Source organism: Neomonachus schauinslandi, chromosome 14 (genome assembly GCF_002201575.2).
Source record: "Neomonachus schauinslandi chromosome 14, ASM220157v2, whole genome shotgun sequence".
NCBI lineage: Eukaryota > Metazoa > Chordata > Mammalia > Carnivora > Phocidae > Neomonachus > Neomonachus schauinslandi.
The window spans coordinates 941,748-966,601 of NC_058416.1; the positions used below are offsets into that span (position 1 = coordinate 941,748).

The 24,854-nt window shown below is 42.4% G+C and overlaps 1 protein-coding gene across 2 annotated transcripts in view; it reads right to left on the reverse strand.

Moving 5' to 3' along the window:
- Nucleotides 1-24,720, reverse strand: part of ATP9B (ATPase phospholipid transporting 9B (putative)) — a 250,338-nt gene extending 225,618 nt beyond the window's left edge. For both annotated transcript variants that reach the window (XM_044921226.1, XM_044921227.1), the window contains exons 1-2: nt 24,579-24,720; nt 5,236-5,409 (exon numbers count right to left, since the gene is read on the reverse strand). In XM_044921226.1, the coding sequence (XP_044777161.1) occupies nt 5,236-5,409; nt 24,579-24,694 (290 nt within the window). In that variant the 5' untranslated portion in view covers nt 24,695-24,720. The remainder of the gene's footprint in view (nt 1-5,235; nt 5,410-24,578) is intronic.
- Between the last annotated feature and the right edge of the window lie 134 nt (nt 24,721-24,854).

Genomic DNA, 24,854 nt, shown 5'->3' on the forward strand with positions numbered 1-24,854 from the left:
TTGTACAAAAATAACTCAAAAAGGATCTAAATAATGTTAAACGATAAAACTTAGAGAGGAAAATCTTTGAGACACAGGGCTGGGCGAAAAGTTCTTAGACGTGACACCAGAAGTGCAGTGCTCAAAAGAAAAAAACAAACAAACAGTTGGACTTCATCAAAATTAAAGACTTTGGATCTGTGGGAAAACTCTCAGAGGATGAAAAGACAAGCTACAGAATGGAAGAAAATATTTGCAAACTACCCACCTAACAGAAGACTCACAAGTGAAATATATAAAGAACTCTTAAAACTTCACCAGAAAAAAAACCAAACCAAGAAGAAAATAGACCTACAGAAACATTTACTGAAGAAGACATGCCTAAGGCAAATAAGACAGTCAACCTCACTAGTCCTTTAGAAAATGCAAACAACCTGAGGCCACAGTGAGCCGTCACTACACACATGTTCCAGCAGCTAAAATAAAAAACAGTGACAACAAGGTTGACAAGGAGATACTGAATCTCTCCTTCACTGCTGGTGGGAATGTGAAATGGTACAACCACTCCGGAAAACAGTTCAGCACTTTCATAAAAAACTAAACATATGCTTATTATGCAACCCAGCAACTGCACTCCTGAGCATTTAGCCCAGAGAAAGGAAAACTTATGTCCACACACAAAAAAACCTGTACATGATGATTCACAGCAGCCAAAAACTTGAAACAATCTAAATGTCCTACAGTAGGTGAATGGTTAAACAAACATTCATCCATCCCCTGGAATGCCAGTCAGCAATGAAAAGGAAAAACTACTGATACACACAACTACTTGAATGGTTATCAAGGGCACTGTGTTGACTGAAATAGGCCAATCTCCAAAAATCACAAATTGAATGGTTTCACTTATTTGACATTCTCAAAATTAAAATTACAGAAATAGAGACGGATTAGTGGTTGCCAGAGGCTAGGGCCTGGGGTAGGAGAGAGAACATGACTATAGAAGCAGCAGATAGGAGACACCTGCAGTAATGGGACCGTTTTGTATCTTTACTGCAGTGGTGGTTACACAGACCTACACATGCAGTAAAATGTAGCAAACTATACACAGTTTATACCAGCATCAACTTTCTGGTTTGATGCAACCACTGGGGGGCGCCTGGGGGGCTCAGTCAGTTAAGCGGCTGCCTTTGGCTCAGGGTCCTGCGATCCAGTCCCACGATCCAGTCCCGCGTGGGGCTCCCTGCTCAGCAGGGAGCCTGCTTCTCCCTCTCCCTCTGCCCCTCCCCACCTCAGGCTCACTCTTTCTCTTTCAAATAAATGGATAAAATCTTAAAAAAAAAAAAAAAAAAAGATGCAACCACTGGGGGGAACTGGGTGAAGGGTAAGTGGGACCCCTCTATACTAACTTTGCAATTTCCTGTGAAGCTATAATTATTTCAAAAGAAAAGCGTTTTTTTTAAGATTTTATTTATTGAGAGAGAGAGAGAGAGAGGAGTGAGAGAGAGAGCATGAGCAGGGGAGAGGGGCAGGGGTAGAGGGAGAAGCAGGCTCCCCGCTGAGCAGGGAGCCCGATGGAGGACTTGATCCCAGAACCCTGGGATCATGACCTGAGCTGAAGGCAGATGCTTAACCAACTGAGCCACCCAGGCACCCCAGAAAAGCTTTTTTTTTTTTTTTTAATAAAACAAAGTAAAAGGATGAAAATTATATACCATGCAAATACTAACCAAAGAAAGCTGGTAGAGAGAGAGAGAGAGAGCAAAAGAGAGAGACAAATCAAGAAACAAGTCTTAATAACAGAGAACAGACTGATGGTCATCAGAGGGAGGTGGCGAGGGGAGGGGGGAAATAGGTGAAGGGGATGAAGGAGGGCACTTGTGTTAAGCACAGGGTGATGTATGGAAATGCTGAATCACTATATTGTACACCTGAAGCTAATATAACGCCGTATGTCAACTAACTGGAATTAAAATAAAGAAATAAAAATAAAAATAAAGAAAGCTGGTATCATTTTATTTAAGTTGGAAATTATGAGCCTGCATAGAAGAAATATTATCAGAGATAAAGACCAATCCAACAGTAAGTTAGTAACCCTACACTCGCATCATCTAATAACATACTCTAAAATATATAAAGCAACACTGACATAATTTAAAGCAGTAGACACATCCTCAATGATGTTGAGACACACAAGTTTCTCAGTAACTGATAAGTAAACTCTGAATATGAATACAGAAGATTCAAACAAGACTATTAACAAATTAGTCAAATAAATGGATAAAATCTTTTTTTTTAAAAAAAGCAACACAGTCAACAAAAAAGTACAAACGCTTTTCAAATACACACAGAAAATTGACTAACACTGCCCATATACGATGAATCATAAAGTAAGTCTCAACACACTACAAGACTGAAAGAAAAAAATCCTAAGTATGTTCTCGGGCCACAGTGGAATTAAGGTAATAGTCGATCACGTGGCACCTGGGTGGCTCCGTCCATGAAGCGTCTGACTTCAACTCAGGTCATGATCTCAGGGTCCTGGGATCCAGCCCCTGTGTCTCCAGTCTCCCAGCTCAGCAGGGAGTCTGCTTCTCCCTCTCCCTCTGCCCCTCTCCCACTGCTTGTGCTCTCTCTCTCTTGCTCTCACTTTCTCTCTCTCAAACAAATAAATAAAATCTTTAAAAAAAAAGATAACAATCAATTACAAAAAGATAATTAGGAAAATTCCCGACTGTTTGGAAATTAATCAGCATGGTTTCTAAACTGAACATCAACTAAAGCAGAAATGACAACATATTTTGAACTAAATAATAATGAACATACCATGTGTCAAAACTGAAATGCATCTATTTTTAAAAAAGAAAAAGTACAATGCTGGTGATCTGAGAATCCATCTGATGAAGCCAGAAAAAGAAAGGCAAGTTAAACTCAGTATGAAAAAAATTAAGGGCAGAGCAGACTTCAATGACACAGGAAGCAGACATCCTAAGAGGGACACAGTGTCACTCATACAGTGTCCCACAGAGAATGTTTAACCTGAATCTCATGGCGAGGAGACCTCAGACAAACCCAAATCTGAAATGTTCTATAAAATACCTGTTGTGTAGTTCTCATAAACATCAATGGAATGCAAGACAAAGAAAGGGCAAGAGCGGCTCCAGATTCCTGGAGATGGCACATGGAGATGGCCACCTAAACGCCAGGCCAGCCTAGAGAGGAAGGGCGCTCTGCGGGCAGGATCGGGACAGGAGACCGAGCTGTGTCAGAGCGAAATCTCCTGAACATGGCAACTGCCTGGTGGACACGTACGAAAAAAGCCTCTTCCTAAGAAACATGCACTGAACTACTAAGATCAAAGAGGAGTGAAGTAACAAGCAACCTCGTCTGAAATCACTCTGAAAATAACAGATATAAAGAGAATGGTAAATAAATGTGGCAAAAGATTAAACATTAGTGATCTTAGGCAAAGGGCATAGAGGAATTCTTGCAACTTTTCTATAAGTTTGGATTTATTTCAAGATAAAAGTGAATTTATTTCAAGTTTGGATTTATTTCATGATAAAAGTTCAAAATTTCAAAAGCAAAGACAACACCACAAGTTTGGCTCTTTGAAAAGAACTGATAACCTCCTATCAAGATTAATAGGAGAAAGGGAGAGATAAATTAACAAGATCAGGAATAATAAAATGTGACATCGCTCCCGAACCTCATACATTTTATATTACAGGAATTTATATATTTGAAAGTAGATAAACCCCTTGAAAAGCACAAAGCATCACAAGGGACACAAGAAAAACAAAACAAAACAATTCTGCATAGCCCTGCAACTGTTAAAGAAATTAAGTCTAGACTTAGTTAAGTACCCCCAAAGAATACTCCAGGAATATTGGCTATTTAACCTAGAAAATGTTTTTTGAAAAAACTGTATCACTCATTAAAAATTGGTAACACAAGTCAGTGATTTCTAAAACCCTGTTTAGCCATGAAATTCCTTCTTCATATGAAAAGCTTACAATATACAGGAAAGATAAAGACAGACACTAATTGGAAGCTGAGAGGGGGTGATAAGCCTAAATCCTGCTCAGGCTCACTTCCCGATTCTGCGTGGTCAATCTCTTTGAGGGATTCCTCAGAGTCCCTGGGAGTCCACAGACCACTGTTTGAATACAACTACGTGACCCGACCCAAAAATCAAATCGGTTGTAAAAACATCTTTTTGCAAACTTCTAAAGAGATAATGAGGATGATAAATAAGATATCTTTCTACAATTACTTATATCTCTTTTATGGTCAAAGGGATATAAGCTCAAGATGGTAAGAAAGGCACTGACCACAAACTTTAAAGAGCAGAAAGACTATAAAAACAGTAATTTATTCGACATACCCCACCCAAGTTATGTTGGCATCAGTCAGCTGAAATCTTGCCCTACCTGTCCCTAGGGCTGGAGGACAGTCAATGGTCAAATGTCCTAGACACAGAGTGTGGTTTCACAGACCAGACTCTTAAGTCAAGGGTGAGCACAGCTGATGAAGTTTATCTCAACCACCAGTGAACTTGTTTAAATATGAGCAGTTCTTATCTGTGTTTCTTTCTGGTTAAATTTACTGAAGAATCTTCCTCCAAGTCAAAGCATTTGAGTCGAATAATACACAGAGCTACGGTGTTATTAAACTGCATTTTACGGGTCCCTATCTGCCTTTCTGGATGAGAGCAGGACCACAGATGGAAGAGAGCACGGTTTACAAATGCTGACACAGTGACCAGAACTGACTCTACCATGCAGTCAATACAAAACCACTAATCTTTCTCCATTTTCTAAACATTTAAATGTCTCATTAAAAAAGTGAACTTGAGGACGCCTGGGTGGCTCCGTCGATTAAGCGTCTGCCTTCAGCTCAGGTCATGATCCCAGCATCCTGGGATCAAGCCCAACATCAGGCTCCTTGCTCAGCGGGGAGTCTGCTTCTCCCTCTGCTGCTCCCCCTGCTTGTGCTCTCTCTCTGCTGTGTGTGTGTATGTGTCTCCCTCGGACAAATAAATAAAATCTTAAAAAAAGAAAGTGAACTTGGCATTCCATCCCTTTCTGATTAGCAATGTTTGGTTTTGACTAATGTTTAACACTTTCCATTATGTCATTTCACTGAGAGTGTCTTCTTTAGTTTGATATAAAAATAAGTATGTTAGAAGCCGAGCTTCTAAATACCTCAACTGTATACCTGAGAGCATAGGAAATTAGGCAGCAAGAGATCACAAACCTGGTGCAGAGGAACTTCCATCCTCCACAGACAAACCACTCTAGTCCTCTTTTTCTCTGTGTGATCCTAGCTCGTGGTAACGTGTGGTAATCACTTTCGTCATTCTCGAAGCCTTCTTCAGACATCATTAATGGCATTTCATCCAAATGGGCAGACTCATCTTCCAGCTGGTACCTGGTCAGAGGTAAAAACAGAGTGCTGAGGCAGGCCAAGCAGCCTTCTGTCACCAGTAAGGGTATTATTTAAGACAAGAGCTGGTCCCATTCTACGAACTAAATTTTTCTTTTTTCTTCAAACTCAGCTGTCTACAGAGGAGGCAAACCATTATAAATAAGGGATGCTACTTTCCTTTACAAAAAATGTATTTAGCCAGGGTCAGCAGGAAGGGAACAGGCTGCCCAAGGAAGCGGACATGACCATGCTAGAAGGGGAGCCCTCCACAAAGCCACTGGTGTGAACAGTCAGCTCAACAGTACCACCCACTCACGGTGTTCAATTCAGGAATATAAAAAAATCATCTGAACTATTAGCAAAAAATGTATACTTCCAGGTCATATCTAAATACGCTTGACTATTGAAAGCAAAAGCTGTAACATCATGTGGTGAAGTTTTCAGTATAGAAAGATGTGAATGGATACGGCAGCTATCCCGTAAGAAGCAGGCAATTCCATAGCTTACATTAAGTATAAAATATGAACAGTGAAAAGTGAGCTGTGTATATTGCAATCCTTAGAGTGGAGCTTCTCAACAGCAGTACCATTAACATTTTGGGTCTCAGAGTTCTGTTGACGGAGCTGTCCTGTGCATTGTGGAATGTTCAACAGCAAACCAGGCCACTATGCACTTGATGCCAGGAGCGGCACCCCCCGAGTCGTGACAATAAAAATGTGTCCAGAGGCGCCTGGGTGGCTCAGTCGTTAAGCGTCTGCCTTCGGCTCAGGTCATGATCCCAGGGTCCTGGGATCGAGCCCTGCATCGGGCTCCCTGCTCAGCCGGGACCCTGCTTCTCCCTCTTCCACTCTCCCAGCTTGTGTTCCCTCTCTCGCTGTGTCTCTCTCTGTCAAATAAATAAATAAAATCTTTAAAAAAAAAAAAATGTGTCCAGATGTCGCCAAATGTCACCTGGAGGACAAAAATCACTACCTACAAAAAAAATAAAAATACTTGAAATATAATGGCATATAATGTTAAAAGATTAAAAATAAAAAGATGGAAAAAGATACGATACAAACGCTCTTTCAAAGGAAGAAAAGTAGCTATTACAATATGACAAAGAAGACATCAAAAAAATAAAATGGAAGAACTGCCCAGGATAAAAAAGAACATTATATAATGATAAAAGATCAAATCACCCATAAGCCCTAGCAATCATAAATGTGCATGCACCTACCACCAGTTTCAAAATACACAAAGTATGAAATATGTAAGTAAAAGGACAAAGAAACAAATCGATAATACTGCCGGAAGACTTCGTAACTCCTCTCTCAGTAATTGATGGAAGAAACAGACTATCAGAAAGGACAGAAAGACCTGGTCAACACTGTCAGCCAACCTACCCTGGCTGGCATTTACAGAGCACTCTACCCTACACAGCAGAATGTTCTCATCAAGTGTGCAATGAACACTCATCCCCACGGACCACATTCTGGGCCATAACACAAACTAACAAATTCAAGAAGAACTGAAATTAGACAAAGTATGTTCTCTCACCATAAAGGAATTTCTTTTAAAAATCAGTAACAGAAAGGGACGCCTGGATGGCTCAGGTGCTTAAGGGTCTGCCTCAGCTCAGGTCATGATCTTAGGGTCTTGGGATCGAGTCCTGCTTCTGGCTCCCTGCTCAGCGGGGAGTCTGCTTCTCCCTCTTCCCCTCCCCCCACTCATGCTTGCACTCTCTCTCTCTCTGAAACAAATAAATCTTTAAAAAAAAAAAAAAAAATCAGGGGCACCTGGCTGACTCAGCCAGTTAAGCGTCTGCCTACGGCTCAGGTCGTGATCCCAGGGTCCTGGGATCAAGCTCTCTGCTCAGCGGGGAGTCTACTTCTCCCTCTGCCACTCTCTCCCTGCTCATGCTCTCTTTCTCTCACTGTCTCTCAAAATCTTTAAAAATAAATTTAAAAATAAATAAATCAATTACAGAAAGATATTTGGAAAATCCACTAATACTTGGAGGGAGGGGCACAGAAGCACCATTTGGGAACAGAACTGTCACAATGCTGGAGAATCATCCAATTCTTCACAACTGCAAATGGAAACTTGCGAACAGCAGAAGTTCTAGAGATCAGCACCTTAAGCTAGAACGCACACTCAGAACCAGTCATCACAGGACAACTTGACGTCTACCTGCTGGTGTGATACAGTAAGAAGCAGGTCCAACACACACACACAGCTACCGCAGTTACTCAGTCCCAGAGCAGTGGTTCTCAAAGTGCAGTCCACAGAAATTCTTGGAGCCAGAGACTTCTGGAAGTAGCCTACAGTTGGTATCGAGAGCCCTCGCACTCTGCTGCTTGAGAAGCACTGCTCTGGGGCTAATTTTCACGTGACGGGAAGCACACAAAATAAGAGCACTACAGCCAGGTCCAGGAGGTACTGATCCAGATGCTACAGACCACCAGCCCCGACTCTTCAAAAACGCCACATCATCAGAAGAAAGAAAACCACCACAAAGATTTCTCCAAATTAAAAGAAATTAAAAAGATACAACCAATGAGGGGCGCCTGGGTAGCTCAGTCGTTAAGCGTCTGCCTTCGGCTCAGGTCATAATCCCAGGATCCTGGGATCGAGCCCTGCGTCGGGCTCCCTGCTCAGCAGGAAGCCTGCTTCTTCTCTCTCTCCCACTCCCCCTGCTCGTGTTCCCTCTCTCTCTCTGTGTCTCTCTCTTTGTCAAATAAATAAATAAAATCTTTAAAAAAAAAAAAAAAGAATGACAATGGTGAGTGCTACTACAGATAATCAGGAATATCCAAGAACAGAATTATTTCCATTCTGCTCTATAAAATGTTACTGAAATACGTCTTCTACAGTACATAACAAGCTTTAAATGTATATAACCTATATACACAACGTACAGTACCTAAACAAGCTTCATATGTGCAAACTTAGTTATCTTGTTAGCAGTCCTTCAGGGAATCTCTGCATGTGGGTGTTCACACACCTGCATGTGTGTGTGGGCGTGTGCATGTGCAGGTATGCCGAGATGGTGCCAGGCAGTCCTCTGCTTACTAGGATTCTGTGAAAAGGTCAGAAGGCAAGATTCCAGAAGCCTCTACCTTCTTGAAACTTTATTTTTGAAACAGGTGCCTAGCTGTCAAGAATCCAAACACAAGTGGACTTCAATGACTGTAAAGATGTCCTTGGACAATAAGGCCAATGCTGACCTGCTACCTAAGCTCCTTTTACCATCTTTTTAACATGTGGTAACTAAAAAATAATCCAGCAAGTGGATTATTGAGTCACAGGTTACTGAGTTACCCCCCACTATTGGACAGAGAAGACATTTATAACTTCCCACTAAATAATGTTTCAGTGCAAATATCTGTACACAGAACTTTCTCCATATTTTTACATGAATTCTTTCAAAGAATCCCAGAACTGTAATAGTTATATAAAGTCATAAGCTCTAAAACACTTGGAATATTATTGCCAAATGCAAACTTAAACTCCCACCACTATGAGTGCTATGAATAACGCCAAAAGCAATTTTACCTCACCCTCATCAGACGAGAGCTAAATACATATAACCCTTCGCTTAAATAAAGGGAGGAAAACGGCATCTTGTCATCACCGGCACCGATTCACTTTTGCTATCACACGGGGTCCTGCACTACTACTTACAAACTGTGGCTAAGGCTGCTCCCCATGCTGTTCAGTGGAGCTGGGCATATTTGGGGCGTGTGCACTGGGGGCACCCCAAGGAACTAGGACCCTCTCCCGGGGCACCAGCCTCCTCACAGGTCAATCTTCACTGGCCAGGAACTCAATATGCCTCTTCAGCAAATGTCACCAGGACCTTGACTGTTTTTGTTGGTGATGTGGTCCCCAGTGGTGTCCCCTAACTTACTTTTGCCCATAAACCCTGTTACTCTCAGTGAGCACTTCTATCAAATACGAAGATTTGCAGGGATATATACGCTACACAACAACAGAAATGGCGATGTTATTTATGCAAGAGTCCTTCTCTTCCACACTGACTTGTAGTATCTCTTAAATGTATCGTATTAGAGTAATTTGGGCGCAAGAAAACAGGACTTTAACCTACAACCACATGGAACTGGACTCTCTGCAAGGACCTACAGAAGGAGAAGCAGCATGCTGACACCCTGATTGGAACCGTGTGAGACCATACGGTTCTGACCTTCAGAACTGGAAAATAATACATTTGTTTTAAGCCACTAGATTTATGATAATTTTACAACAGCAATAGGACACTAATACAACTGCACAGCAATTGATGACACGATTTTGTTTTCTTTGTATTCTGAGTCAATTTGACAATCCTGCTTCCCGCTTCCTAGCTCTCACCTTTCCTTGCTCATGCGAAACGGCCCTCGGACAAGAGAGGGTGGTTAAGTAGAAGACAGCGGTGTTCTCCTCATGGAGGATGTAAGTGTGCCGACAGCCCATGCTGAGGCTCTCCCGGGCCCTCTGGTGCTTCGGTGCAGGGCCCGTTAGGCATCGAGGGGAACCGACACACAGCACATGACAAATACAGGGACCACCTGCCCTTAGACCGTAAAGCAGAGAATAAGCCTGAGCAGATGGTGAGGGGATCCTTAGCAAACACTAACCACCCAAACACTTCTCCTCCTCCCAATATAACTTCATATAAAAAACAAAAACCACGAGGGGCGCCTGGGTGGCTCAGTTGGTTAAGCGACTGCCTTCGGCTCAGGTCATGATCCTGGAGTCCCGGGATCGAGTCCCACATCGGGCTCCCTGCTCAGCAGGGAGTCTGCCTCTCTCTCTGACCCTCCCCCCTCTCATGCTCTCTATCTCATTCTCTCTCTCAAATAAATAAATAAAATCTTTAAAAAAAATAAAATAAATAAAAATAAAAATAAAAACCACGAGACCTCTGAAAATACTGGAATACAAAGAATACATTAGGCTGAGGACCCCAAGGAAGATCACCTCTCAAAATCCTTACAGGAAGGTGAACAAATGTTCTGCAAGCCATTTGGCTATGCTGGGTATATACACTCAGTTAACTGCTGAGCACCAACACATGTGTGCCTACACTGAAAACAGGGCAGTCAGTAACAGACGCAGCTTGTAACTCACAGGCTCAGACTCATTCATCAGTAAATTTAAAAGGACAGCAGTGGCAACTGGCGAGACAGTCACCTAGCCCTTGGAGGGTGCCGACTGAGCTCAGGCTGCAGGGGCTGCATGCAGGTAGAGGGGCAGGGTGCGTGTGGAATGACCGCTGCGTACGGGAAGGTAGGGAAGGTAGGAGGGGCAGTGCACAGCTCAGGAAGGACTGCCAGCCACCCAAGGTAAGCCACAACTATCCAAGGGAATTCTGGAACTGGAGCTGGGACACAGAAGGCAGCCTGCTTCGAGATAACTACAACTACTAACTCCTGTAAGAAGAGCGACTAGAGGTCCACACCGCTATGGAGACTAGGACGCCCAGAATAGCTGTCTTCTGAAAGAGAAGACACAGACAGACATACACACATGTAAAAAGGATTAGAAAACGTTTCCCATAAAAATGGAAGATTAAATACATGACTATCTTCAATACCAAAAATACTGCTTTTTCTTAAAGCTGAAACCTACAGAACAGAAAACAAGAGATGATAACAAAATGTAGAAGGCTAGAAAGCAGATAGATGGATGGCAAATAAGCAGATCCAAGAAAAACAGGAGTCTCAGCACAGCAGCGAGGAAGCAGGAGAACCTTGGGACCCTGGAGGGGCAGGTCTGGTGTCAGGCCGACCTCTGAAGTGGGTGTGGAAGGAGGAAAGAGTAGGAACTGACTGAAAGCTACTGAAGGAACATCTGGATCCTCAGGTTACCCCTCCCTGCTACAGATCAAGGGACATCTACCCCCTGAGGGAGGGAGGGCAGGAGAGAAAGAGAGGGCGAGGCTGGGAGAAGGACAACGAACGTGGGTGCAAGCCAGCCTGGCCTCCCTTCCCTGCTGCGCAGGTAGGAATTCAGCCTTGAGAGGAGGAGGAAGGACAGGAGAAGCCAGCAGCCAGTGTTTGCTGAAACTGTCAGGCCTGAATCTAACACTTCGCCTACGTTCATTTAATTCCTAGTTTTAGACAATTACCACAGAAAATTCTTACTATAAAAAAGAAAAATAACTGAAATGTCCAATAACTGAAATGTCCAAGACCAAATGTGGTCTCTCCATACAACGTGACATCACTCAGTTTAAAAGAAGTAGGGAATGTGACGCGTGCTATGGCACGAAGCTTGAAAACATCTCGCTCAGTGAAATAAGCCAGACACAAGACAGACCTTGAAGGGCTCCACTTCCACGAGGTGACAGCAGTCAACTGCACAGACACAGAGGTACAGAAAGGCTACGGGGGCCGGGAAGGGGACAGCGAGGCGTCTCACGGGTGCAGAGCTCGGGTTTGGGACGAGGAAGGAGGCCTGGGGGCGGGAGGTGAAGACAGCAGTACAACAGCGTGAATGTGCTCACGGCCACTGCACCGCACGCTTGGGTAGACGTGGTTAAGATGGTAAATTTTATGCCTGATATAAATTTTTTAAAAAGGAACAAATTCTATAAATATTGCTGGTATCCGGCTCCCTAGCAGCCACGTAACCCCTGGCAGATGGATATTTCCTCATCATTACCCACATCTCCAACATACGAAGCTGGTTTCTACCCCTGGGGTCTGCCTGAACGCACCACCAGGCCCCTTCCCCTCACCCTCCTGCCGGCTGCCACAGTTAAGGCACTAGAATCGGTATGGCTCTCCTGGAAAAGCCAGATCCTCACACGCCAGGCATATTCAGGCAAGAGTCTCATCACTTGGGGAGCTGGTCTGTCAGTGAGACCAAACACCAGAAGGAGAAAGAACACTCCTGAAGGCCTCGGGACTGTGAGGCCGTGGAGAAGGGGGCTGGGGTCTGCGGAGCCCTTCCCACAGCCGGGCACCCAGGGTGCCTGTATTCTGCATGGTCCAAGAAGAAAAGTTCAGAGCAAATGAGAAACTGCTACAGCGCGTGACAGTAAAACCATTTCTCAGAAACAGTTCTCACAAATAAAATTTAAAAAAAGCAAACACTTTGAATGACAGATGAGCAAAGACAATTCATAAAAAAAGAAATGCAGTTGTACTTAGAGAATTATGTGCAGCCACATTAGGAACTCCAACCCTTCCCACACACACCTAAGGGACTGCCCTGTGTGAGCACTGTCCCGAGGGCTGCAGGCAGCCCCGTAAGGACAGACAAGACAAACACAAGAAGTGGCTACTTGCAAAGGGAGAAGTGCTGGGAAGACTATAACAAAGAAGGCGCGAGGGCCAGAAGGAAGCCGAGTCTCAAGAAGAGACACATGCCTGAAAGGAACCAACCACGGGTCTTGGGAGACCTGGGCGGGGCTGCAGAGCCTTGAGGGCTCAGGACTGGAGAGAAGGCCAGGGCCGCTGGAGCGGGCAAGCCACGGGAGGGCCACCGGATGCGGCTGAAGAGGTGGGCAGGGGTGAGTCCCATGGGCCTGGCCTGCCAGTATAAGGAGTGTCACTTGAATTCTCAGTGGAAGGCTTTAACACTAGGAGTAATTTCTGTTTTCAAGAGAACTTCTAAAACACGCAAATTAAAACAATTGAAAAAAATTCTTCACCCTTAGCATTCTTAACAGTCTTGGATAACGAAGCACTCTTAATGGCTAGCAAGAGTGTAAACAACTTTTATGGAGGACAGTTTGTGAAAATGCATTGACAGCCCTTTTTTGTAATGTAACTTTAACCACAGGTTCTAATTATCCCATGCAAAGAAATATTTGAAAACATGAAAAATGTATACAAGACTGATCTACAAAGATGACCATTACTGTGCTGTGCTGCTTAAAAGTCCACCCAAAAAGCACGGAAGACTTTAGTATCAGTGATGAGATCTGGTCACAGGTGTCGGACGACCACACTCGCTGACAGTAATAAGGCGGAGGGAGGGCCTTCCGAGGGTCACAGTGAGGAGCGGCAGCACCTGTCCTCGCCTCCGACCAGCACCAAGGGCCCCCTCACTCCAGTCACCATCCACAGCACCACCACAACAGTCCCACAACAGGAGACTCATCATTTTAGAGGCTCACGCAAAAGCTCCTCTCAGCTGTGAGGTAGCAGGCCTAAGAGAGAGTTAATAAACCTATTAACTTTTTCCTTTTTTCTCATTCTCTGCATAAGATCACTTCTTTTAAAACAGTCAACCAGAAAATGCATATTTATACAAAATGCAATTAAAATTCAAAACGCCACTTAAATATATTATAATATAGTATACAAAATGAGATTTTTAGTCTTTTTCATTAAGTTCTTTCAGCGATTGTGTGGCATTTTAGCAAAAGTCACAATCTCATCAAGTTTAATGCTAGAAAAGTAGTACAAAGAGTCTGAAAGATAATGAACATAAGCAACATCATGTTTAGTAACCTCCACTTCAGAGATGGAGCCTTTGAACTGGCAAGCAATTTATTCCATTTCCAAAGCAATTTTCCTATTGTATTGAAAATTTTACCTCAGTATTTAAAAACAATAAGATGATGAATAATGGATTTTTTCAGAGAGAGGATAAGCAGAAAATCCTAAGTGTCTTTGTTGCCTAGTGTCATACACACTTAATTGGTTTGTCACTCAAGAAAAATCAACGTTTCCAGCAATTAAGTATAATTCTGGAAACATATTTTTAAAACGAGTAAAAACAATGTGAACAAAGACGACAGAACAGATGATACCAAACCCAAGAGTACTGCCACACTAAGAAATGGAGACAGCTCTCTTAGCTGCTGCCAAAGGTTTAGAAAAATTGGGAACTTTCAACAAAAAACACTCAAGTACTAGAAGGTGCATAATTTACGTGTATCTAAGTAAAAGTAAAAGTAGGTCAATACAATAACTAGCTTAAACTCACATTAAGTATCTAACAGCCTTATTGTTTCCATTTTAATGAGAAGCATTTCTGAGAAGCCAACTGATAGTAAAGGGAGAAACCATTTAAAATATGCCTAATGCTTAAACCTTCTTTAAGAAAAATAAACACTGCCCTCTTTGCCTACATGTTAATAAAGTAGAAAAACAAAGCAACAAAGTGCTATAAAGAAATGTGTATGTTTCCTTCATCAAACACAGCTTCCAAGTTCAAGCGTGTCACTAATGAGTCATTAATAAGCAGCAAAACTGTATACTGGGAAATTGGGACTCTTGCTTCCTACAGTACCAGAGGAGATAAACAGCAGAATAGTTGTTAAAAAAAAAAAGGTAAAGGAACATTCCCTGAAAAGCACGCCCTGACCTTAGCAATAAAAACAAGCAAGAAGGGCAAGGGCCAGTCAGTCCTCAGGCCCAGAGATGCCCCCCACGTGGACTATGTACACAGTAACCTCGGAGCCACTGACTCCTCTTCCACGCGTTCTGTAAAAAACCTCAATACCAATTTCTTAACAGAAGAATTACACCAACACTATACGTGAATTGAAACAAGCTTCTAAATTAGAGTTAATGGGACAATATCTAATATTATGTAAATGCCAATCCAGAAATTAAAAGATAAGTGGGCCAATTAGCTCAGGACACATAATCCAGTTACCTAAAACTATGATGTTCACAATCACCAAATCTATCTTCATGCTAATACTGTCAGTTGTAGAAAATGAAGTGAAACATATCTGTTCTGGCAGGTTTAAAGAATTTCATAAACTCGAGTGAACTACAGATCCTTAAAAATATGTCTCTGATTCCAAGGAGTCCTGGGCCTGAGCACTTTGATAAATGCTATCTTAAGAATCATCTAGTAGGGGCGCCTGGGTGGCTCAGTAGGCTAAGCGTCTGCCTTCGGCTCAGGTCATGATCCCAGAGTCCTGGGATCAAGTCCCACATTGGACTCCCAGAGTCTGCTTCTCCCTCTCCCTCTGCCCCTCCCCCTGCTTGTGCTCTCTCTTTCTCTCACTCTCTATCAAATAAATAAATAAATCTTAAAAAAAACAAAGGAAGAATCATTTGGAACTTGGAAAAACCTTTTCAGCTGTGAATCATCACAAAAAAAGTTTCATCTTTATAACTAGAGTAAAGGCATTTTTTAGATCATCATCATAATTGTAAAATTTTTAAGATTCAGAGAAAACTGTGTATAGACACTCAGAATGAGAAAACTAGCATTAAAAAAACTGTGTTGCCTCTATTAAGAAACACACTACTATTTTAGAGATAATCAGACAATAGCCATCTGTTCTCAGCATGACTCTCTTCTCAAACACTAAAGTTTAACTACTGTAATACTGCAAATGACTCTAGGCAGGGCCAAAAGCCACACTGCAACGTGAAGCAAAGAAAAGGTACTAATAGACATGGATAAACAAAGTGATGTCCAGCGTCCGTCATTCTTTTTTCAAATGTGAAGGTAATTTGAATGACACAGGTACCATTTAAAAGACAGAAATGAAAAATATCAAATAACAAATACTTACTTTTATTCAACTATACATACTGCAAAAAGAAAATCAATGCCTCACATTAGTTCACAGAATATGATCTTAACAAGTAATTGCACTCTTACTGAACTATTAAATACTATGTGTGGGACACAGCATTTCATTCACCTAATAACTTCCAAAAAAAACCCCAACGCCCCGCAAAAAACCAAGAACATCCTCCTGTATTAACCATACTCAAATCATATCTAATTTGTCCCCTTGAAATTTTCATAAAGTACAAACCCAATGATGAAAAATTTTATACAAGTTGTAACAATTTATGATCACTATATTTTAAATATATTGTGACCTAAAGCAGTATGATTATAATGAAATAAAAGTACTTTCACTCTAAGGAAAATCTGAGAACCTTTAAAATACCTTACTACAATTCCTTATACATTATGAACACAAAAAGATATTTTTATATGGTCAAAGAAAAAGCCTTTTAAAGCTCACAAAGCAAGAAAAGCCCATATCAAAGCTGTTTTTCTAACAACTAATTAGCTTTCAATTGCCAATGTGGAAGGAAAAGACCTCATAATATAAACTTTTGTTCTTGGAAATATAAGACTGAATTTGCACTTTTTATTTTTTTACCTATTTTTTTAGCTGTATTCTAATTTACAGCACACATTTCCCAAAACAGAAATACTAGAAAAGCCATAATTTTGATATAAAACTTTAATCTACTCACTTTACAGTTCTGAAGTATGAAATTAGAGATTATTATATATTTCTTGGGGCTCTCTTTGGTTTATGTCCGTGGTTTTTCTGGCTGCTGACTCTCTGGTACACAATTCGGGATAAATGAGGCCGAAGGAGCGCATTGGGAACTCAACTGTTGTGTGACCTCTGGAGTCCGGGTCCCTCCTGGTCTGCCTCCTTCTCTTCACCTTTCCCTCTGTCATCTCCAGGGTTATAGCTATGCTTATGGGGGGGGGGGGGGGGGGGGCGTCTGCTCAAGTCTTGTTCTGGAACTGGCAGGAAGGAGTCATTTACCTTTGTTCTGTTTTTGTCTTTACTCTTTGTATTTGAAAGTCAGTCTTATTATTTATTTTTCCATTCACTAACAAGTTTTGGCTACAGGTCTCCCGTTTAGAGTGTAAAATTCAGGGTTTTATGTATTCACAGGTGAATGCAGCCTCTTCTCCCAGGTGTCAAAGGGAACCCGGCTTTCACCCCACCTGCCAGCAACAAGGCAGCACCATCTCATCCCACCTCCCTACCCCCCAGTCCCAAGTGGTGTTAGAGGAGGTCTGATAAAACAGAAGATTATTTAAATAAAGTCCAGAACCTCACAGCATAATACCCAAAATGTCCAGGATACAATTAAAAAAAAAAAGGACTAAAAGCCAGGAAAATCTCTACTCCTGAAGGAAAAATAATCAACAAATGCCAACATCAAAGGGATGCATATGTTGAAATTATCTGACAAGGATTCTAAAATATCCATCATAAAAATGTGTCTATGGGCAATTACAAACATACTTGAAGCAAATGAAAACAAACAAACAGCTATTTCAGCAAAGAAAGCTAATATGAAGAAGAATCAAATGGAAATTCTAAAACTAAAAAATACAATAACGGAGATTTGAAAACTTAATGCGTAGGGTTCAGGGGCAGAAAAGAAGAGACAAAGAAAAATCAATGAACCTGAAGAGTAAACAACAGAAACCAATCTGGACAGAAAATGGACTTAAAACAAATGAGGAGAAACTCAGGACATTTAAGACACAAGAAAAGATCTCACAAGGTGTCTCCAGAGAGAGTGTTAGAAGAGATGAAAGAGGGTGGGACTAAAAAAGTATTTAGACAAATAATGGCTGAAAACTCCTAACTTGACAAAAGATATAAACTTGCAGATTCAATATGCTATGTGAACCCCAAACAGTATAAACCCAAAGAAATCTATGCCAAGACCCATAATAATCAAACTACTGAACTAAAGACAAGGAAAAAAGCTTGGAAGCACTGGGAAATGACATCTTACCCACGGGAAAAGAAAATATTCCAATGACATCAGATTTCTCATCAGAAATCATGGAGGCCAGAAAGAAGTAGCATAACATTTTCCAAGTGCTAAAATAGAAAAAGGACTGTCAACCCCAAATCGTATATCTGGTGAAATTACCCTTCAGGAATGAAGGAGAAATAAGACCTTCTAAGATGAAAGAAAACTAAGAGAATTTGTTTTCAGCAGACCTACACTAAAAGAATAGCAAGGAATTCTTAGAACAGAAATAATAAGGAATTCAGGAACTTCAAGAAATAAGAGAACAACAGGAATAGTGAAAACATGGGTCAATATAATAGGCATTTCTTCTCCTTTTGAGTTTTCAAGATTATGTTTGAGAGAGAGAAAAATTAACACTGATGGGTAACTCTAGTCATATGTAAGGGAAATATTTACGTACTTTTGCAAAATTAAAATATTTATGTAATTGTACAAGATAATTACTTTACCAGTAAGGATGAGTAAAGGGATGTAAAGAGGTACCGATTCTTCACTTTACTAACACTGATAAAATACCAATACCAGAATACTGTGATGAGTCACATATGTATAACGTCGTATCTAGAACTACCACTAAATAATATCTATACAAAGAAATACAATGGAAAACCACCATAGGTAAATCAAAATGGAATTCTAAAAATTGTTCAAGTAACCCACAGAAAAACAGGAAAAAGAAAACAAAGAAACAACACAGCAATCAAAAAGGAAAATGGCAGATATAAGCCCTAACTTGGCAATCATTACACTGAACATAAATGTTCTAAATATATCAATCATAAGACAGAGATTGGCACAGTGGATAAAAAACATAAGCCAACCATATGCTGACTACAAGAAACTTACCTCAAATATAAGTAGGCTGAAAGTAAAAGGATGGAAAATTATATGCCAGGTAAACATTAATCAAAAGAAAGCATGAGTGGCTATATTAATGTCAGAAAAAGTAAAGCCCAGAGCAAAAATATTACTAGAGACAGATGGAAATTATAAAATAATAAAAGCGTCAGTCCATCAAAACAGAGCAATCCCAAACATGTCTGCACCAAATGACAGACTGGCAAAACAGTAAAGTAAAAATTGATAAAATCAAAAGGAAAAATACACAAATGCACAATTAAAGTTAGAGACTTCAACAACCCACCCTCAACAACCAAGAGAACAACCAGACCATAAACTAACAAAGATAACAGGATCTTATCAACATTTCAGAACATTTCACCCAACGACAGCACAATACACCTTCTTTTGGGCCCTGAAATTCTTCCAGTATAGACCATATTCTTGGTCACAAGACAAACCACCAAAATTAAATGAAGTAACACGAAGCATGTTCTTTAACCACAAAGAAATCATGCTAGAAATTAGTAACAGAAAAATAACAGCAAATTTTCCATACACATTCCTAAGTAATCCATGAGACAAAGGGGAAGTCTCAAAGTAAAACAAAATGCCAAAATTTGTGGGACACAGATAAATCAGTGCTGAGAGGGAAATTTACAGCACAAAATCCTTATGTTAAAAAAAGAGGAAAAGTCTCCAATCAATAATCTAAACTCCCACCATAAGAAACAAGAATGAGAAGATAAAAAATAAAACCTAAAAAAGCAAGCAAAAAGAAGGAAAAATAAAGCACAGAAATTAATAAAACTGAAAATAGACAACTACAGAAAAAATAAGAAAAATAAAAGATAGCTCTTTGAAAAAAATCAAACCTCTGGTAAGACTAACCAACAAGAGTGAAGGCACAAACCACCAATATCTGAATGAAACAACATCAAAAAGATAGTAAGAGAATATATTACAAACAACACTACACACATAAATATGGCAACTTTTCTGAAAAGGACCAATTCCTCAATGGGCACAATCACAACTCACCCCAAACAAAATAGCTCATTTGAATAGCCTAGTTAACTATTAAAGAACTGAATTTGTAAACTGAAACACCCAAAAAAGAAATCTCTAGGTCCAGACGGTTTCACTGGAAATTCTACCAAACGTTTAAAGAAGAGAGCAACTTTATTCGATATCTTCCAGAAAGCAGGAGGGAAGGGAACACTTTCCAAGTCATCTCATGAGGCCAGGCATCAGGGGTAAAATCTGACAGTCACCGCCGTTCCATTCATGGAAAAGAGACATTTACAGTCAAGTGCAATCTGTGTTCTGAGGGGAACAGGAGCCTGTAGGAGCCAGCAGGGGCATCTAATTCTATCCTGGCTGGGGTTGAGATAATGGAAGGCTTCAAAAGAAAAGTAATTTTCGATGTTGACAGTCAGGAATATAGCCACTGAAATATGGAGATTTTAAATGTCACAAGATACAACTAGAAGAATCCAAGATAAGTGCCTTGGGGGGGAGAGGCTGGGGTAAGGAGGAAGGAATAAGCGGAGTACAGAGCCACAGTATATTCTCATTAGCCTTTTACTATATGTTATTATGATAAAATACAACCAACCTTCACAAAATAATGTAAAAGCACAACTTCCAGTCAAGATCCATCTCTCCCTGCTCCTCTTACCTAAGTCCAACTATAAGCTTGGAAATAAAGCAAGAGCCAAACAAAGGAGAACTCTGGAAGGTGGTAAGAAGGCAGCAGTTAAGAGGAAGAGGGTTGGGGGGGCTTGGGACCAAGGACTGAGAAACGATACAGTGGCGGGACATCCTACATGCCCTCACCCAACAGAAGGAAGGAGATAGGCCTGGCATTCCCTAACTCCCAACCTAGCAAGAAAAGGCAGCCCAGAAAGATCACTCCTCCCCTGGAGGGAGCAAGAGTCCACCACCACCAGCAAGAGAGATCAACAAGTGCCGTGGGAAATGGCGTCCTTCCCCACGGACCTAAGACTCCCCTGTCCCATCAAGGGACAGTGGTGCATCTGGGCGGCAGCAGTTAGAGGAACCCTGCCACAAAAACAGGTTAGAAGCCTCAGAAAGCCCCTGGGTCCCCATGGGCCGAGACGCCCCTCTCTCACCAGGAGGGAAACCAGGCAGCATCACCAAGCACAGCCCCACTTCAGAAGCAGCCAGTCCAGGAAACTGCTGCTATTCAGGGCCTGAACTCCCCTCCTCTGCCACCAGAGACCAGAGCAGCAGGAAGCACCAGCAAGAGGGATTCCAACGGCCACAGCGGTGCTGAGACTCCCCCCTAACCAGACACACCAGAACAGCCAGCAGGCACATGCAGAGCGGGTACAACCACTGCCCATCCAACAAAGCCTTTTCATCACGCGGACTGACCGTTCCCTCTCTTACCAAGAGACACTGGGCCTGGGGAAATCGCCTCTTCCTCTCAGCAGTGTAAGCAGAGACAAGAAAGAGTCCCAGTACACCGCATAAACCAAGCACACCAAAAACTGTAGCACAAAATTAAACTGTCACTGGAATCACAGCCCACAAATGTAGGCCAGGACCTACAGGGTAAATTTAAATAGGGCAATCACCTGCTAAAGTAAAAGATATAAACAGAACCCACATTCTCCAGACATAATAGACAAAATGTCCAGGATAAAATAAAAAATCATCAGTCATACCAAGAACCAGAAGATTCACAGTGTGAGTTAGAAAAGATGATCAACAGACACACCAAAACTCAAATTAACTCGGATACTGGAATTATGTGACAATCATTTTAAGCAGCAAACACATACATGCTTCAACAAGCAATAACAAACTCTCTTGAAACAAACAGAAATTACAAAACTGACAAATACACTAGTGAAAATGAAACACTGCTCCATGGGATCAATAGAAGAGGGAAGATGACAAAGGACAGAATTAGGGAATTTGAGAACAAATCAATACAATTCACATAATCTTAACACAGGAAAAAGAAACTGGGGGGGGGGGGGACCTAAGGGAATTATGTAACACTAACAAAAGACCCAACATTTGTATCACACCAGTACCAGCAGGAGAGAGAGAAGACAGTGGAAACCAGAGTCCTTGAAGAAACTCCCTAACTTTGGTGAAACAAAACCCAACAGATTAAAAACTCTTACTAAATACCAACCAAGATAAACCAAAAGAAATCCACACCAAGATACATCACAGTTAAACCTGTAAAAATGAAAAACAAATAAAACCTTGAAAGCAATCAGAGAGAAATGACACGTTACCCACAGGGAAACACCAACTCGAGCGGCAGTGAGCTTCTCAACAGGAATCATGAAGGCGAGGTGGACAGTAACCAGTTTTCAAGGCTAATGAAAGAACTGTCAACCAGGAATTCCATATCCAATACATCCATCCTTCAGGAATGAAGGGGAAATAAAAACATCCTAAGGTGGAAGAAATTTCAAAATTGGCTATAGGAAGCACTTCAAATAGAAAAGAATGGGGAAAAAAGAATCCTGGAATACCAGGAAGGAATAAAAGAAAGAGCAAAAACATGGGTACGTACATTAGACTACCCCTTATGATCATGAGTTTTATAAATATTTGATGATTTAAACAAAAAGTGTAACACCATCTGATACTCAAGATATGATATTTGAAGTGTAGGGGGAGAAGATGGGTAAAGGGACCAAAATGCAAGTAAGGTTTACACAGTCTACTCCACAGACTAAAATACTAATCCCAACGCCCCATGGTGATAAGTCACATACGTATACTGCAATACCCAATAGAGCACACACTACAAAAACTACACAAAGACTTACACTCAAAAACCCTGTAGAGATATCCAAAAAAAGTTCAAATAACCTAAAGGAAGTCAAAAAGAGAAACAGAAGAGGAATGAGAATCAGAAGAAACAAAATAAACAAATAATAAAATAGCACCTACAGCTCTAATGCAGCAATAATTAACTTAAATGTAAAGGGTCTAAATACACCAATCCAGAGAATGACAGAGTGCATAATGGAAAACCAGGATCCAACAAAGAGACTCAATTCAAATTCAACTGAGGTTGAAAGCGAACACCATGCAAACATTAATCCACAATAAAGCAGGAGGAGATTTCAGAGCAAAGAAAATTACCAGAGACAAAGAAGAACATTATGTAATAAAAGAAACGCTCTACCAAAAGACATAAGAATCCTAAATATGTACACACCAAATGACAGAGCTTCAAAATACCTGCAGCAAAAACTGAGATGCAAACCGCGATGGAAACCTATTGTGAAATAAGTAGCATATTTCCAAACAATGATCTCCCAAAATCAACCACTCAGAATTACTGACGCAATCCCTGTTATAGGTACTATCAAGGAGGAAAAGAGAAACGGTACTTCTGGCCAAACACTGAACACAGGCACCTTAGCAGGTTCTCCTGTAACCCTTCATCATCCTGTAGGAAAACAACAGTATCCCCCCCCATTTTACATCCCACGAAATGGGGGTTCAGGTTAACGAGATCCAACAGCTAGTCAGTAAATGAGCCGCGATTCAATTCAGCTCTACATGACAATACATACTTTCTGACTCTATGTTACAGCTTCTCAAATAGCCCAAAACAAAAGTTACTCTAAAACTCGAATCCTGAAGCAACTGGATATTGAAATGTTCTTTTTCCTCTTCTGTACTAAAAGTTAACAGCTTCTGGGGCACCTGTCCAACTCTTGATTACAGCTCCGGTCCTGATCTCCGGTGGTGGGATCAAGCCCCGCCTAGGGCTCCACGCTCAGTGGGGAGTCTGCTTGAGATTCTCTCGCGCTCTCGCTCTGACCCTCCCCCCACACGCACGCGCACTCTCTCTCAAATAAATAAATCTTTTTTTAAAAAAGTTAATTGCAGGGGCGCCTGGGTGGCTCAGTCGGTTAAGCGGCTGCCTTCGGCTCGGGTCACGATCCTGGAGTCCCTGGATGGAGCCCCGCATCGGGCTCCCTGCTCGGCGGGGAGTCTGCTTCTCCCTCTGACCCTCCCCCCTCTCCTGTGCTCTCTCTCATTCTCTCTTTCTCAAATAAATAAATAAAATCTTTAAAAAAAAAGTTAATTGCTTCTACAATTCCTTAGGAATAAAATTTCGATTAACTGTACAAGGCAGTATTTCCTCTTTTTATAAGTTCCTTTTTTATAAAATGCAGTATTCCTCTCTTTGGGCGAGAAATAAGTTAAATGTGAGCCGAAACCAACTAGGGGAGGAGGCTTCCATTTCAAACGAAAGGTCTAGGTTTTAAATGTACAACTGAAGAGTGGTCCCGTTGAACAGTCTAACCTTGGAAAGTTCCGTTTCCCATTTTGCTAAAAGCAAAACTTCCGGCCAACAAGCGCATGATCAGGTGCACCTGCACCTGGCACATGAGCTGAGCCCTTAGCATTTGTGACAGGCCGTGTTCTCCACTCAGGTCTGTGCTTCGCGTCCGCACGTTCACGTCCCTGCTGCAACCGCACTGACGCTCGGACACCTGCAGTGTGTGCGGGACGGGCGCTCCGCCCGCCCGGCTCACGTGAGAGCGCCGCAGCCGCACGCCGGCCCCCGTCTCCGAGGGCGTCGGACGGCCAGGGCGCCCAGGACGAGGGCGGAGCTGGGGTGACCCCCGCCCGGCCCCGACGCTGTGCCCCGGGCCTTTCCCAAGGGTGGACGCCCCCCCGAGTGCGGGCGTGCGGGAGTCGAAAGCACTGTGCGCGGCCTGCGAGCTGGGGCAGACCCGCCGCCGGGGGGCCGGGGGCCCGAACCGGGCGCGGGGGGAGGGGCGCCGCGGGGGGGAGGGAGGTCGGCGCCGTCGTTACCTGCTGGGCCGCTCGGCCCCCGGCCCAGGCCCCGCCGCGCTGTAGTAGGCCGCGCGTCTGCGGTTGGCCGCGGCCGCCGCGCTGCGCACCGGGTACAGAGGGATCTGGTCCGCCATCTTCCGGCCGCCACCTTCCCGCCCCTCCTCGCTCCGCCTCAATTCGGGCCTTTCCCCGCCCCCTCCGCTCAGCCACAAGCCGGCTGAGGCACCGCCCGCGCGTCCTTGCCCGCCCCCCGCGCGCCCCAGCCCGATGACGTCGCGGAGCGTCGGAGCCTGA